The sequence below is a fragment of the Halyomorpha halys genome, unplaced genomic scaffold (genome assembly GCF_000696795.3).
Source record: "Halyomorpha halys isolate HHAL.00 unplaced genomic scaffold, Hhal_1.1 Scaffold37.1, whole genome shotgun sequence".
Classification (NCBI taxonomy): domain Eukaryota; kingdom Metazoa; phylum Arthropoda; class Insecta; order Hemiptera; family Pentatomidae; genus Halyomorpha; species Halyomorpha halys.
In genome coordinates, this window is record NW_027106407.1 from 748,581 (window position 1) to 759,863 (window position 11,283).

The 11,283-nt window shown below is 30.1% G+C and overlaps 1 protein-coding gene across 2 annotated transcripts in view; it reads right to left on the reverse strand.

The window, feature by feature from the left end:
* The window catches only part of LOC106687134 ((E3-independent) E2 ubiquitin-conjugating enzyme UBE2O), a 32,845-nt gene extending 21,562 nt beyond the window's left edge, over positions 1-11,283 (reverse strand). The window contains exons 1-11 of one of the 2 annotated variants that reach the window (XM_014430849.3): positions 11,128-11,283; positions 10,669-10,974; positions 10,216-10,389; positions 9,985-10,143; positions 8,303-8,440; positions 7,029-7,156; positions 4,785-4,957; positions 2,426-2,572; positions 1,113-1,240; positions 880-1,008; positions 215-423 (exon numbers count right to left, since the gene is read on the reverse strand). In XM_014430849.3, the coding sequence (XP_014286335.1) occupies positions 215-423; positions 880-1,008; positions 1,113-1,240; positions 2,426-2,572; positions 4,785-4,957; positions 7,029-7,156; positions 8,303-8,440; positions 9,985-10,143; positions 10,216-10,389; positions 10,669-10,878 (1,595 nt within the window). In that variant the 5' untranslated portion in view covers positions 10,879-10,974; positions 11,128-11,283. Of the gene's footprint in view, positions 1-214; positions 424-879; positions 1,009-1,112; positions 1,241-2,425; positions 2,573-4,784; positions 4,958-7,028; positions 7,157-8,302; positions 8,441-9,984; positions 10,144-10,215; positions 10,390-10,668; positions 11,034-11,127 lie in introns of those variants that run through there. The other variant, XM_014430855.3, reaches the window with a different exon arrangement.

Genomic DNA, 11,283 nt, shown 5'->3' on the forward strand with positions numbered 1-11,283 from the left:
GATAAACAAGAATCGTACGACTTTTCTATTTTCAGCTAGGCCGTTCACATAAACACACAGAATACTTAACCAAGACTTGGTTATTTAAACTCAGAAGACCTTTAAACATGTATTTCTGTTGAAAACTCAAATTTTTTCATGATTGGATTACTTCTTCTAACACTATATTTCGGATATATAGAGAAAGTAAAAATATTTATAAATTAAAACTTACTGTGGATTCTCAGAAGAGGTATAAGTTTTGAACCATTTTACAGTGGCCGTTCGCCCAGCATGATCAACACTTTGAATAACTCCATAAACCCTCATACAGGTTTCCTCACGATTTTCAATTACAAAATCGCCAGGAAAGAATTCTTGATCATCCAAGTGATGAATTGGGTAAAGTTCAGTTGATGGAATCCCAACTTCCACAGAACCATCCTGAAGAAATTAAATAAATAAAGTTTCACCATATATAATTCAGTAGGCAGTGTCATGAAGACCAATCCAGTAGAATCAGTTGAATCTCTAAATAGGACTTATGTGTAATAATAAAATTCAAGTAGGATATTTTCTCCACATTGTTTTGTTACGATTATGTGATTGTAATAATTTTGTGGTATTCAGTCATTATTAACAAGAAATATGTATTTTGTATTTTTTAAATTTATTGCATAAAATTTAATTTAAAAATAATTATTAATAACTCTGTTACCATAGCTACGATAAAACAACCATTATGATGTAACAATATAATAACTAGTCCAAACAATTATTGTTCAATTAGTTACTTTAGCTTGTACGTCAAAGCTTAAAGATATAGTCATAAAACACCTAAATATATTCATTATAATAACATGATTCAATCTAAACATTTGACAATAAGCTAAAGATTACCTGCCACACGACATCTGCAACAGACATTGTGCTTACTGTCTCTACAATAACTTTACTTCCAGGAGAAAGAGAAACTGGTCTTAAAGCCTTCTTTTGATTTGCTCTCCTAAGCTTCTTTTTATGAAGAACCTAAAATATTTTAATAGAACCTATAGGATTACCAACAAAATATACCCTCTATCATTGAATATAGATGATACAACTAATGATAAGAATGAAAATAAAAGAAAAACCTTTGTAAGTGTACGAATAGGAAGAGAAGGTGTCTTCTTGGAAGATGGGTTACTGACAACACTTGTAGCACTGCTACTCGCGTTACTGCCTGTTTCAGATTCACAATCTGAGCTTTCCTTGGCAAATTCTGAAAAACAATAAATAATAAAACCTAATTTTTAAAACATCAAAATGAAAAAAATTATTTATGAATCAATAGGTTTAAAATTAAGATAGTAAAAAAAAAAGTTATCAACTCAATTGGTGTGCTTTGAAGATATAATCGGGTTAGTTAAGTAAAAGTGATCAAGTGATTATGAAAAAAAATGGCACTTTTTCACTTTCACTATTGATATATCAACATGTGTACAAATATTACAGTGATAGTTGATGTCTCAGGTCAAGTCATGGTCAACTTACACTGAACAACTTACCTCATGCTTTCACTAGTGAAGGTTAACAGTTCTCAGTGAAAGTCAACCTCGCCTACATTGCTGTAAGGAAAGTCTAAGAGAACTCATAGTATTAATTGAGAAAATTGAGATTTACCTTCCTAAGTATAACAAATCCATTGTGTTTTTTTTTACATATTTTGCATTAGAAGATATGTGAATAAATTTACTTCAATAATACATTTCTTTTAAAAAATCTTTAGTAGAAGATTGATATCCTTCTGAGATTTTACTACTAAAGTTTTAACTTTGTTGATAAAATGTTCATACTTCATCTGATTCATTGGAACAAAAAGTACTTTTGCTTTTTCACATCAAAGTTTATAAAACTGAACAGATTTAGACATGAATACAAACAGCATTCAAAAACCTTTGGATACAAATAACATAATCACATTCACATTGGAGCTAGAAAGGAATGAATTTTGCTTTGTTATGGCTATCTATTCGTAACAGGGTCTATACAATGTAACAATAATTAAATGTGCTCAGAGGAGGTCAACTTGCACTGATGAAAGGTGATTACAATAAACTTTGATATGTCTTTTTATAAAAGGTTGACAATCTATAGCCACAGTCAACTGTACCTAATATTTAGCTTTCTTTGTAACATATTGTTATTATTTTTTTGTACATGTAAAACTAAAAAAAAAAAAGTTTTTTAACTACTTTACTTGAAGCATCTTTCGATTTTTGTGATTCAAAATACATTAAAATGCATGAACTACAATCGCCAATATTTTTTCACAATAATATAAAAGATAACAAATAGATTAAGAGTAATTAAAAAAAAAAACCCTGAATTTTCCTGCTTTTCCAGGTCTAGACACCCTGTCTAACAAACTGAATTTAACAAAATGAAAATAATGTAACAAACTTACGATTATTTTCGATGTTAGTTATTTCAACATTATTCATCTCCTTGTGGTTCTCAAGTTCATCTAAACCATTTTCATTGTCTTGCATTTTATCTTCATCTTTCTTTTTGTTGTCATCTTTTTTAGTATTAGAGGTAGAATTAACAGTAACTAAAAAATAAATAAAGCCAAAAAAATAAATGTATGTTTGAGAAGAATATATTGATAAAGAAATAATAATCAAATGGACATTTCCCAAAAATAAAAAATTACTTAGAAATACAAAAAAAAAACAAGGTTATTTAAACAATTGAAAGGGAAATATAACTCTAAATACATTAAAAGTTCAAATAATACATGCCATCCAAGACAAATAAATAGTTACAATAACATTAAATAATTTTTCAATAAAACTGACCAATTTAAAATAAAAAAATTCAGCAGAAGCATAAATTTGATAACACATAAAACTATAAATTGTGCCTATTTATTACACCATTAACTTTTACAGATAAATTGATAGTCAGATATTGTTAATAATTTCCAAAGATATCTCCAAACAAAGGTGAAAAACAGAGAAAACAAACAACAAATTGTGATTGACAGACAAATGTTAAAATAGAATATGGTTGGGGTTGTGGTCGAGAAAAACAAAAAATTATTTATACTTTTTTTATTTTCTGTTTAGACCATCCCTACAGGTCTTCATCAGGGCTCTTGTAATTGGTGGAGATGTACACTAATAAACCAAAAAAATTCAGTTCAATTTTATTTTTGTTAATTAGTTAAACTCCATTAAATTTTAACCAGCCCCTTCAAATTCATATGAAGTCAATCATCTATACATAATATGTTCCAAACAATGTTAAAATATAAAAAAATAAATTAACAAATATACTAATAATTCTGATTAATTAAAAACATTTGTTTAAATATTTCATTGATAACTCACATACGAACAACTGAAATCTCATGTAAGTAACTGAAAAATGATTACAAATAAAGAAAACATTTTTTTATGTAACTACTAATTATAATATTCGTTTATTTTTGAGATATGCATATCAAATAAATTTGGATATTGATTCATTATTTGTAGTTTGATTTTTCCTATTCCATAGATTTCCCTTAAAAACATTTTTAACATAGCATGTCAACCTATACACAGAATTGAGAAAAACGCTATATAAGGTTTCAATTAAGAGGCGACAACATCCAGAGGGTTAATCAATGATTTTCATGCAACTAACAAAAACTTATAATAGACAGGTATTCACAATCATATGTGGGAATGGGTAGCTAATTGGTAAGGCAATGGACTACTAACTTCAAGGACCCAGGTTCGAATCCGGCTAGGTAGATAATTACTATCTGTTTCACTGTAGCCAATGAGTCAACCCTGGGGGTTCAGGAGCCCTCTGGAATCCACTCAGCCTCACAAAGTTGGGTAACGTTAATTGGGTAAAAATCTGGTGGTCGAGCGTGGTTCTGACCAAATCACCTCCTTGCACAACCGTTGGTCTAGTAACAGTACTTCCTTACAAAGTACTGCACCCCTTACCCTTCATGGGTTGTAGCGGTACAGATTTTATTTATTTTTTTTAATTTACAATCATATTAAATAAAGATAATTAGTAGAATTAATTATACTGTAATTTTCTCCCATGCTTCTAATTACATGCCATGAGCAAAGAGTGTAACTCCATTCCATTTTTAAAAATAATTTTCTTATTACACCATTTAATATTTATATTTAATTCGTTATTGAAAGACTTTCATATTCATCAATTTTATAATGAAACATTTTTCGGGTGAAATATGGATGACAAAAGATTATGCTTAACTAATCATTTCTAAATCAACTCACAATAAGCCATCATAGCAGCAGAACAGTTCCAGAATTAGCACTAATTTACTCTTTACTTCAGAAGTACATTAACTCAAAGGGGTAATTAACATCTCATTGATTAACATCAGGGACTTCTTCATGAAAAGGTACTAAGTACCTCCATTCTTCAAGAGAAATTAGTTCACATTACGCATTTAGAGTAAAGAATTCTCTACCTGTGGGTGGGAATAAATATTCCTGAATCTATATCTTTGATAAAAATATTCATAAATACAAAAATAAATCTAAAAAATGGTAGGAGTCAAGTACATTAATAGCTCAGCTATACCACTTATTATATAATGGAGAAGGTAAACAACTTATGTAATGAAGAAGGTGAACAACTTCTTATCTAACGAGGAAGGAAAACAAAAGCATGCACAACAAATAGCAAGGTAGTACGGGGAGGCGACTAACCTGTGGCTTAGAGAATTCCAGATATTAAAGTCTAAAAAATAGATTTGTATGAAACTAAGAAAGCCTACATCTAGTTACCAGTTCTTTTCCTCTTCAGTCTTAAAGGTGTAGAGTTTTCTTTCAGAATAAGCCGCTTTTGTTCTTTCCTCCATTGTTCTTTTGTTGTTACTTCATCAGCTGGTTTCAAAATATAGACATTACGATCCCCTACTTGCAAGGTGCAAGGCTCAAAGACGTTTAACAATTTTAACCTGAAAAATAAAAATAATTGATAAGAAGTTAAATTAAAACTTTCATCCGTGATATGAAATCATTAATTTCAAAAAGAATAGCATGAATGACCACCACTGATGGAAAACAGTTCATTTATGATGTTCCTATTGTAGAATTGATAATTATATACTTTAAGAAAAATCATAAAAAATTATCTAAACTTCAAGAAAAATTACATTTTTGAGGGTTGATAAATTATTCCAAACCGGCAACCAAAACATGTGGAGTTGTGTAACCATAAAGTTTGAGTTGTGTAACCATCTGTAATGAGTTATGCAACCATAAAGTTTGTAATATAAATACAACTAGTAGAAGAACAGCGTAAACTACTTAAGCGGGCCATTGATATGTGAGAAACCTGTACCACTGATAATTACAGTGGGGGTCCAGACACTCTTGGATTGAAATACCTCTGTTTGCATTCTGAATGACTTGATACGTTCCTTACGACCGGGAGCCCTTTATTGCATGTTTATAAGTTCCATGAAATAAATTGTGAGATATTTTAGAAACATGTAATGTAATCATAAAATGTAATTTATAACAGTATAAAATTCAGTCTCTGAAGGGGCAAGTAAAGGAGAGAGAATGGTTGTTTCTCACAATCCTATGGTGATGGCTGACATTCGCTGTCTCATGTCCCGCTAATGTGTTTGGTCCATGGGTGCTGCCGTCTTCTGCTCACATCCTGTCCAGAATTTTTATGAGGTTATGGTGGTGTAAATTTAACCGTTCCAGTGGTTCTTCCTACGAATGCTGGCGAGTATAATAAAAATGTGATTGATGGTCAACCAGGTAACCAGGCAGTCTAGACATATGCATGCACCTGTGACTTCATGAACTGATAAGTGATTCTCGCTATTTTGATTTTACATTGATGGGAGCACCAAAATAGGACTGAATAAATTTACAAAATCGAATGTGTAAATCTGAAAACCTGTTATTTCTTTAAAAAGAAATAAGATATATCTTTAACCTTTGTAATTGAGATTTAGTTTCTTAGATTTTAACAATGTTTATCTCTAAAATTCGGACTTTAGTTCGAACATATTTGTTTACAAAAATTTGAATTTTTCCCACAAATCCTTTGTTTGAGGAATATTTAAGGTTTTGTATGATAAAAAAGTCAATAAAAGTACCAACTGCTTCGAAAAAGGTTAATTCAAGTTGACAGCAGTATCTGAACCTGAGGACTTACAAGATGAGGAAGAGAACTATGAACACTTTCAGAATGGTACCAGATTATTACCACTTGTAGTAGCAACAAAAATGACCAGCAGCTGACTTTTGCGTATATATACAACCAATAACTAGTTTCAGAAGAGCTCAGTCAAAATAACATTATTTCTGCTTACTCTTCTTCCTCTTTGGAAATAGAAGAGGATTGTTGTTTATAAAAGAAACCTTACATTAATATTGTGGTATGTCAAATATTGATAATCCTGGCATATTTGATCAAATTCATACCACCAAAAAATGCCTCTTCTAGTGTAGTAGATTTTCCTTAGCCATAAGTTATTTTTTGTTTACAAAAATAAAATTACGTACGCATAAAACATGAAATATTCATTTTTTTATGAACATTTTCACCTTTATAATAAAAAAAGTAAATTTTGACCTCTCTAACAGGACCCTTTATAAATAATAAAACTGTCATCATATACCAGCTTTTAGGTGATTAAAAAAATCTATGTCCCTTGAGATCACAGTAATACAGGTTACACTGTACTGCAAACATTAGTTAATCCTGAGATAAACATTGATAGGTTCACTGTCTATATGAAGAGGGTCTAAAACAGCTTCCTTCCACACATGTATTTGTTTGTTTATAGCCTTGTTTATCACAAGCACAATCAAGCTGTACATAGTTCAAAAAATAAACCAACCATATCGGCAACATTATCCCAATTTTATCTACATCTGCAAAAGCTAAGATCACTTTTTCACTGTACCGACCTATTTAAACTACAGATTTCCTTACAGCACAACTCAGGGATTACCAATACAAGATAATGAAATTATACTGGTTATTCAAAACAAGAACTATACCTCTTTATATCTTCTCCTTGAATTAAGACTTTTGGTTGCTCTTTTTCAGTTCCAGCACCGTCTTTGGAATATGCTCGACATTGCCAATGTACAGCCACAGATTCAATTTCTACGTCTTCAACAGTAACCTAAAATCACAAACTTTCCTTGTATTAAAAAATATATTTAGATTAAAGTTGTTAAGAACATATATAGCATAATACTGATGTAAAGTATGCAAAAAAGAAAAAAATAGATTATCATGTTGAGTCTGAATTTTATCAACCTAACAAATGAAATAAATATTCCTTGAAAATGTTTTTAAAAAAATATGAAAAATTAATTAAATTCATATGACAATATAAAACAACTATCAATCTATCAAAAGGTTCAAATATATATTACAATTAAAAAAAACCAATAGTTGAATTTGTTCTCAGTTGGCACATCAATGCTCTTGAAATATAGGGAATCAAGTACCAATAAAAATGGTGAGGTAGCTTTTAGATTTTTTTTTCCATGCTTATTATAATCCTGAAATAATTATTTATTTTTTTGAATTCTTATACCACAGCAGGTTTGCCATTTTTTCCTCTGATATTCTGAAGAATTGAAATATTTCCTGACTTTTCCAGGGTTTCCCAATTTTCCTGGATACCATAAGGATAATCTTTTCTTCTTTCTCTAGTTTAAGAACATAAGAATGTTAAACCCCCCAAAAAATCCATGCATGAGCGGATTGTGAAACTTTTGATTGGTTGAAATTTTACAGCTGCTTTCATAATATTTCTACTGAAAGTGTGACAATATTTTGGTTTACAAAATTATTAGTGAGCTTATCTAAAATGTGTTTTCTTATATCAGTGTTTTTTCCTGTATTGAAGGGCTTAGGTTTATTGAGTAAAAACCCAAAAAAATTTGGTTCCATTCTAAAAAAGTGTTAGTAGCTGTTTTGATCTTCAAAAGACAAAGCTCAGCAAACATTTGCAGCTTCATATTTTGCCCTAATTGAACAAGGGGTGAGAAACTAAAGACCATCAAAAGATCCATCTAAGCAGAAGATCCACTTGTCGAATAATACAATCATAGAACATACTAAAATCAAGTAATATTCTTGTCCAGTTTAAGACTCAAGTGTGAACCACGGTTTTAGAATTAGCTGTGAATCATGAACAAATAATTGTTTCAATTGTTATTTGAGATTATGGAATAAAACCTCAATCAATTTCCTGATAAATAATAAATCAATGAGATATAAAATTATATTAATAACTAAAAATAATTCAGAGAATCACCTTGATAACTCTCTTCATCTTGGACTTCAGAGCTTTAAGATCTTTGCTGGGTTGTGTCCATTCAGCTATTTCCTCGAGAACACTTAATGGACCCCACAAAACTTGACCAGGGTAGTATTCACCTCTAAATTCCGAATCCTAAATAATTCAAAGTTTTCAATCAATAAAAAAATATTTAGACATCAAAAGTCAAGCAGATAATATTATATAAAAATAATATTTTTATCTCATTCCAATTAGACCAACTAGTACAAATTTTTTCCATCATACTCAAAGAATGAACAAAATTATTTTCTACAGAGCATCATAGCAAAGGTTCAAGGTTCACGAAAACTCAAAATAGCTAAGATTAATACTTTTGAGTGTAAATAAAAGACACTCAAAACATCAGGATAACCCAACTTCACAACTCAGATACATTGAAAAATGCATTAGCTAGTCAACATGAATTTAATTTTACAAACATTGGGTGCTAAAAAGGTTAAGAATGTAGTGCATGAATGCAAATCAACCACCCAAAGGTCATCAAAATTTGCTGCCAATAGGCAGGCAATCACAACTATCATTTTGTTATCTCAATAATCACTTGGCTTTCTTTCAATCCTTGCTACAATGTCTAACCAAGATAAAAGCTTGACAGATTAACATTTTTGATGGCCAATGATGGAGAAAATGTAATTTGAGTTCAATTAAATGATTTACTATTAAAGAAGCAGAAAAAAATTGTAAAGAAACTAATAATACTCATGTAACAAAAATAATAAATAAGCTTTATATTTTCAAATACAGTGATAAGAAATAAACTATTTTGATTGGGACTAGTGGATCATCAGCAAGTGTTGTAAGAAATCCAAATGTCCTCGCTATCTTCCTCAGACACCAATAATAACATTCATGTCAGTATAAACATGGTAACATTTACCATATTTGTTCATTCATCAACTTACAATCATGTTATGTTCACTCTTGGTATTGCTTAATGTGCTCCTTTGGTTACTCTATCCTAACATTTGAACATCTTACAATAAATTATTTGGTGTTCTAAAGTAAATTGTTGATTTTCTAGTTAAATTTCAATAAAACCTATATTTTCACACTTAAATATAGATAAGACGAAGTCTGAAAACACTTTGAATTCAATGACATCCAACTAAGAAGAAAATTCATTAAGTCCAGGGATTTGTCATAGTCTTCTAAATTCAACTAGAAAATATAGACCAGATTTAGATATAATTAACACTAAATAACAATAACAAAAAGTTCTAATAAAAACTATAATAGCACTGAACAATTCAATAAAAAATTATTAAGTTATAATCAGAAGGTAGTAATAATGTGAACACTTCACAAAAGAATACATTCTTATCAGGATGAAGTTTGATGCTTCCTAGTAAGTAGTAAAAGTTAAATATGATCTATTACTTCATAGATATAATCAAACATTCATGTCACTATGTTACATGACAGGTATCAATAGGTGATGGATGTCACATTAATTGATAATAGTGTACTGTTTCCAAGAATTGGATGTTTGGTTTGATAATTATAACTATAAGAAGTATTTTGGTTCATAAACAATCACCATGTAATCCAATACAAACAATTATGAAAATCTGAAGCAAATAAAAATTAAATTTACAACTAAACACTACATGCTATGCCATGCAGGTTGAATTACTTACTGGATCAATTTTTTCATAAAACGTATCAAAGTCTGTTGACTCTGGATCAGTTACAACACAACGAGAATTGTCTGGTAAACTTAAGTGAAGTTTGGAGTGCACTAATTTAATGCCACCTACCCATGAATCTAGACACACAGCTATATCAGGTGCAAGCGCCTGTAGCAAATGAAAGTTTAATCAAATTAAGTTAAACAAATAAACAACACTAGCACAGGCTGCGTATTATACCTCTATTGGGATAAGATCTTTGCTTTTCACATGGTTAATTATATGTTTTGTTCCAACAATTTGAATTGAAGCAGAAACCTCCATATGCCTACAATAACCCCTTTGAGTATCCTTTCCTTTTATCATTCTTCGAACAACATCTCCAGGCATCAAAGACCTATCAGCTAAGCCAACCTATGAAATAGGGTTATTAATAAAGATCAAAACTTTTTTCTAAATTCTGATGATACATTCATTTTGTAAACAAATTCTTAATATGCAGCAACACAGTATAAATCCTAGTCACCTTAATGGTAACTGACAAACCTTATACTGTGATACCTTGCATAATGTCATAGATTGACAGGTCAAAGGAAAACTGATTGAACATTGAACTATTACACAGCTACAAAGCATAGTTTAGAGAACGTAATTCAAAATGTTCTAATTAGTTCAAAGGTAAATATGAATTACTTTTCGTTCTGAAACAACTTCTTCAGCTCCAGTGGGGTGCCATGCAACCCTTATATGCCCTTTTTTCATTTTCCCATTTTCATCATTATCTGAATTCTCATCACTACTAACTAATTCTGAGTTCTGTAGAACCATTCCAAATTCTATGTGACCTTTCTTGTTAACTCTGTAGACTTCATCCTCGTAAAAGTATTGGTGTTCAGCAGCCATGTTGATAATCAAACGGAAAATGTTGAATACTAGGTATCAATCCTTAAGGTTTTAGCAGTGTAGTCCCATGTGTTCTTTTTTTAACTGCATTTTTGTCTGAAGCAAAAAACTAATTTAGAGGGTTCGAAAAATTTAAAAGTTATCGAGTCAATGATTAAAAATGGATATAGTTTCAGATGATTATAAAGTAGGGAAAAACGGTAAAGATTTGTTAACAATTTTTAGAGATTAAATTGCGAAAGTACATACCTAAGATTAATAGGAGTATCAATTATTTAACTTGCAACTTTAATTTTGTTCATATCAATTTATTAAAATGATAATTGATATTTTTGGTTATTTTGACATATTAAAAATCTTCATATACATATGTGTTGAATGAAAACTGTCGAAGAATCTTTTTTT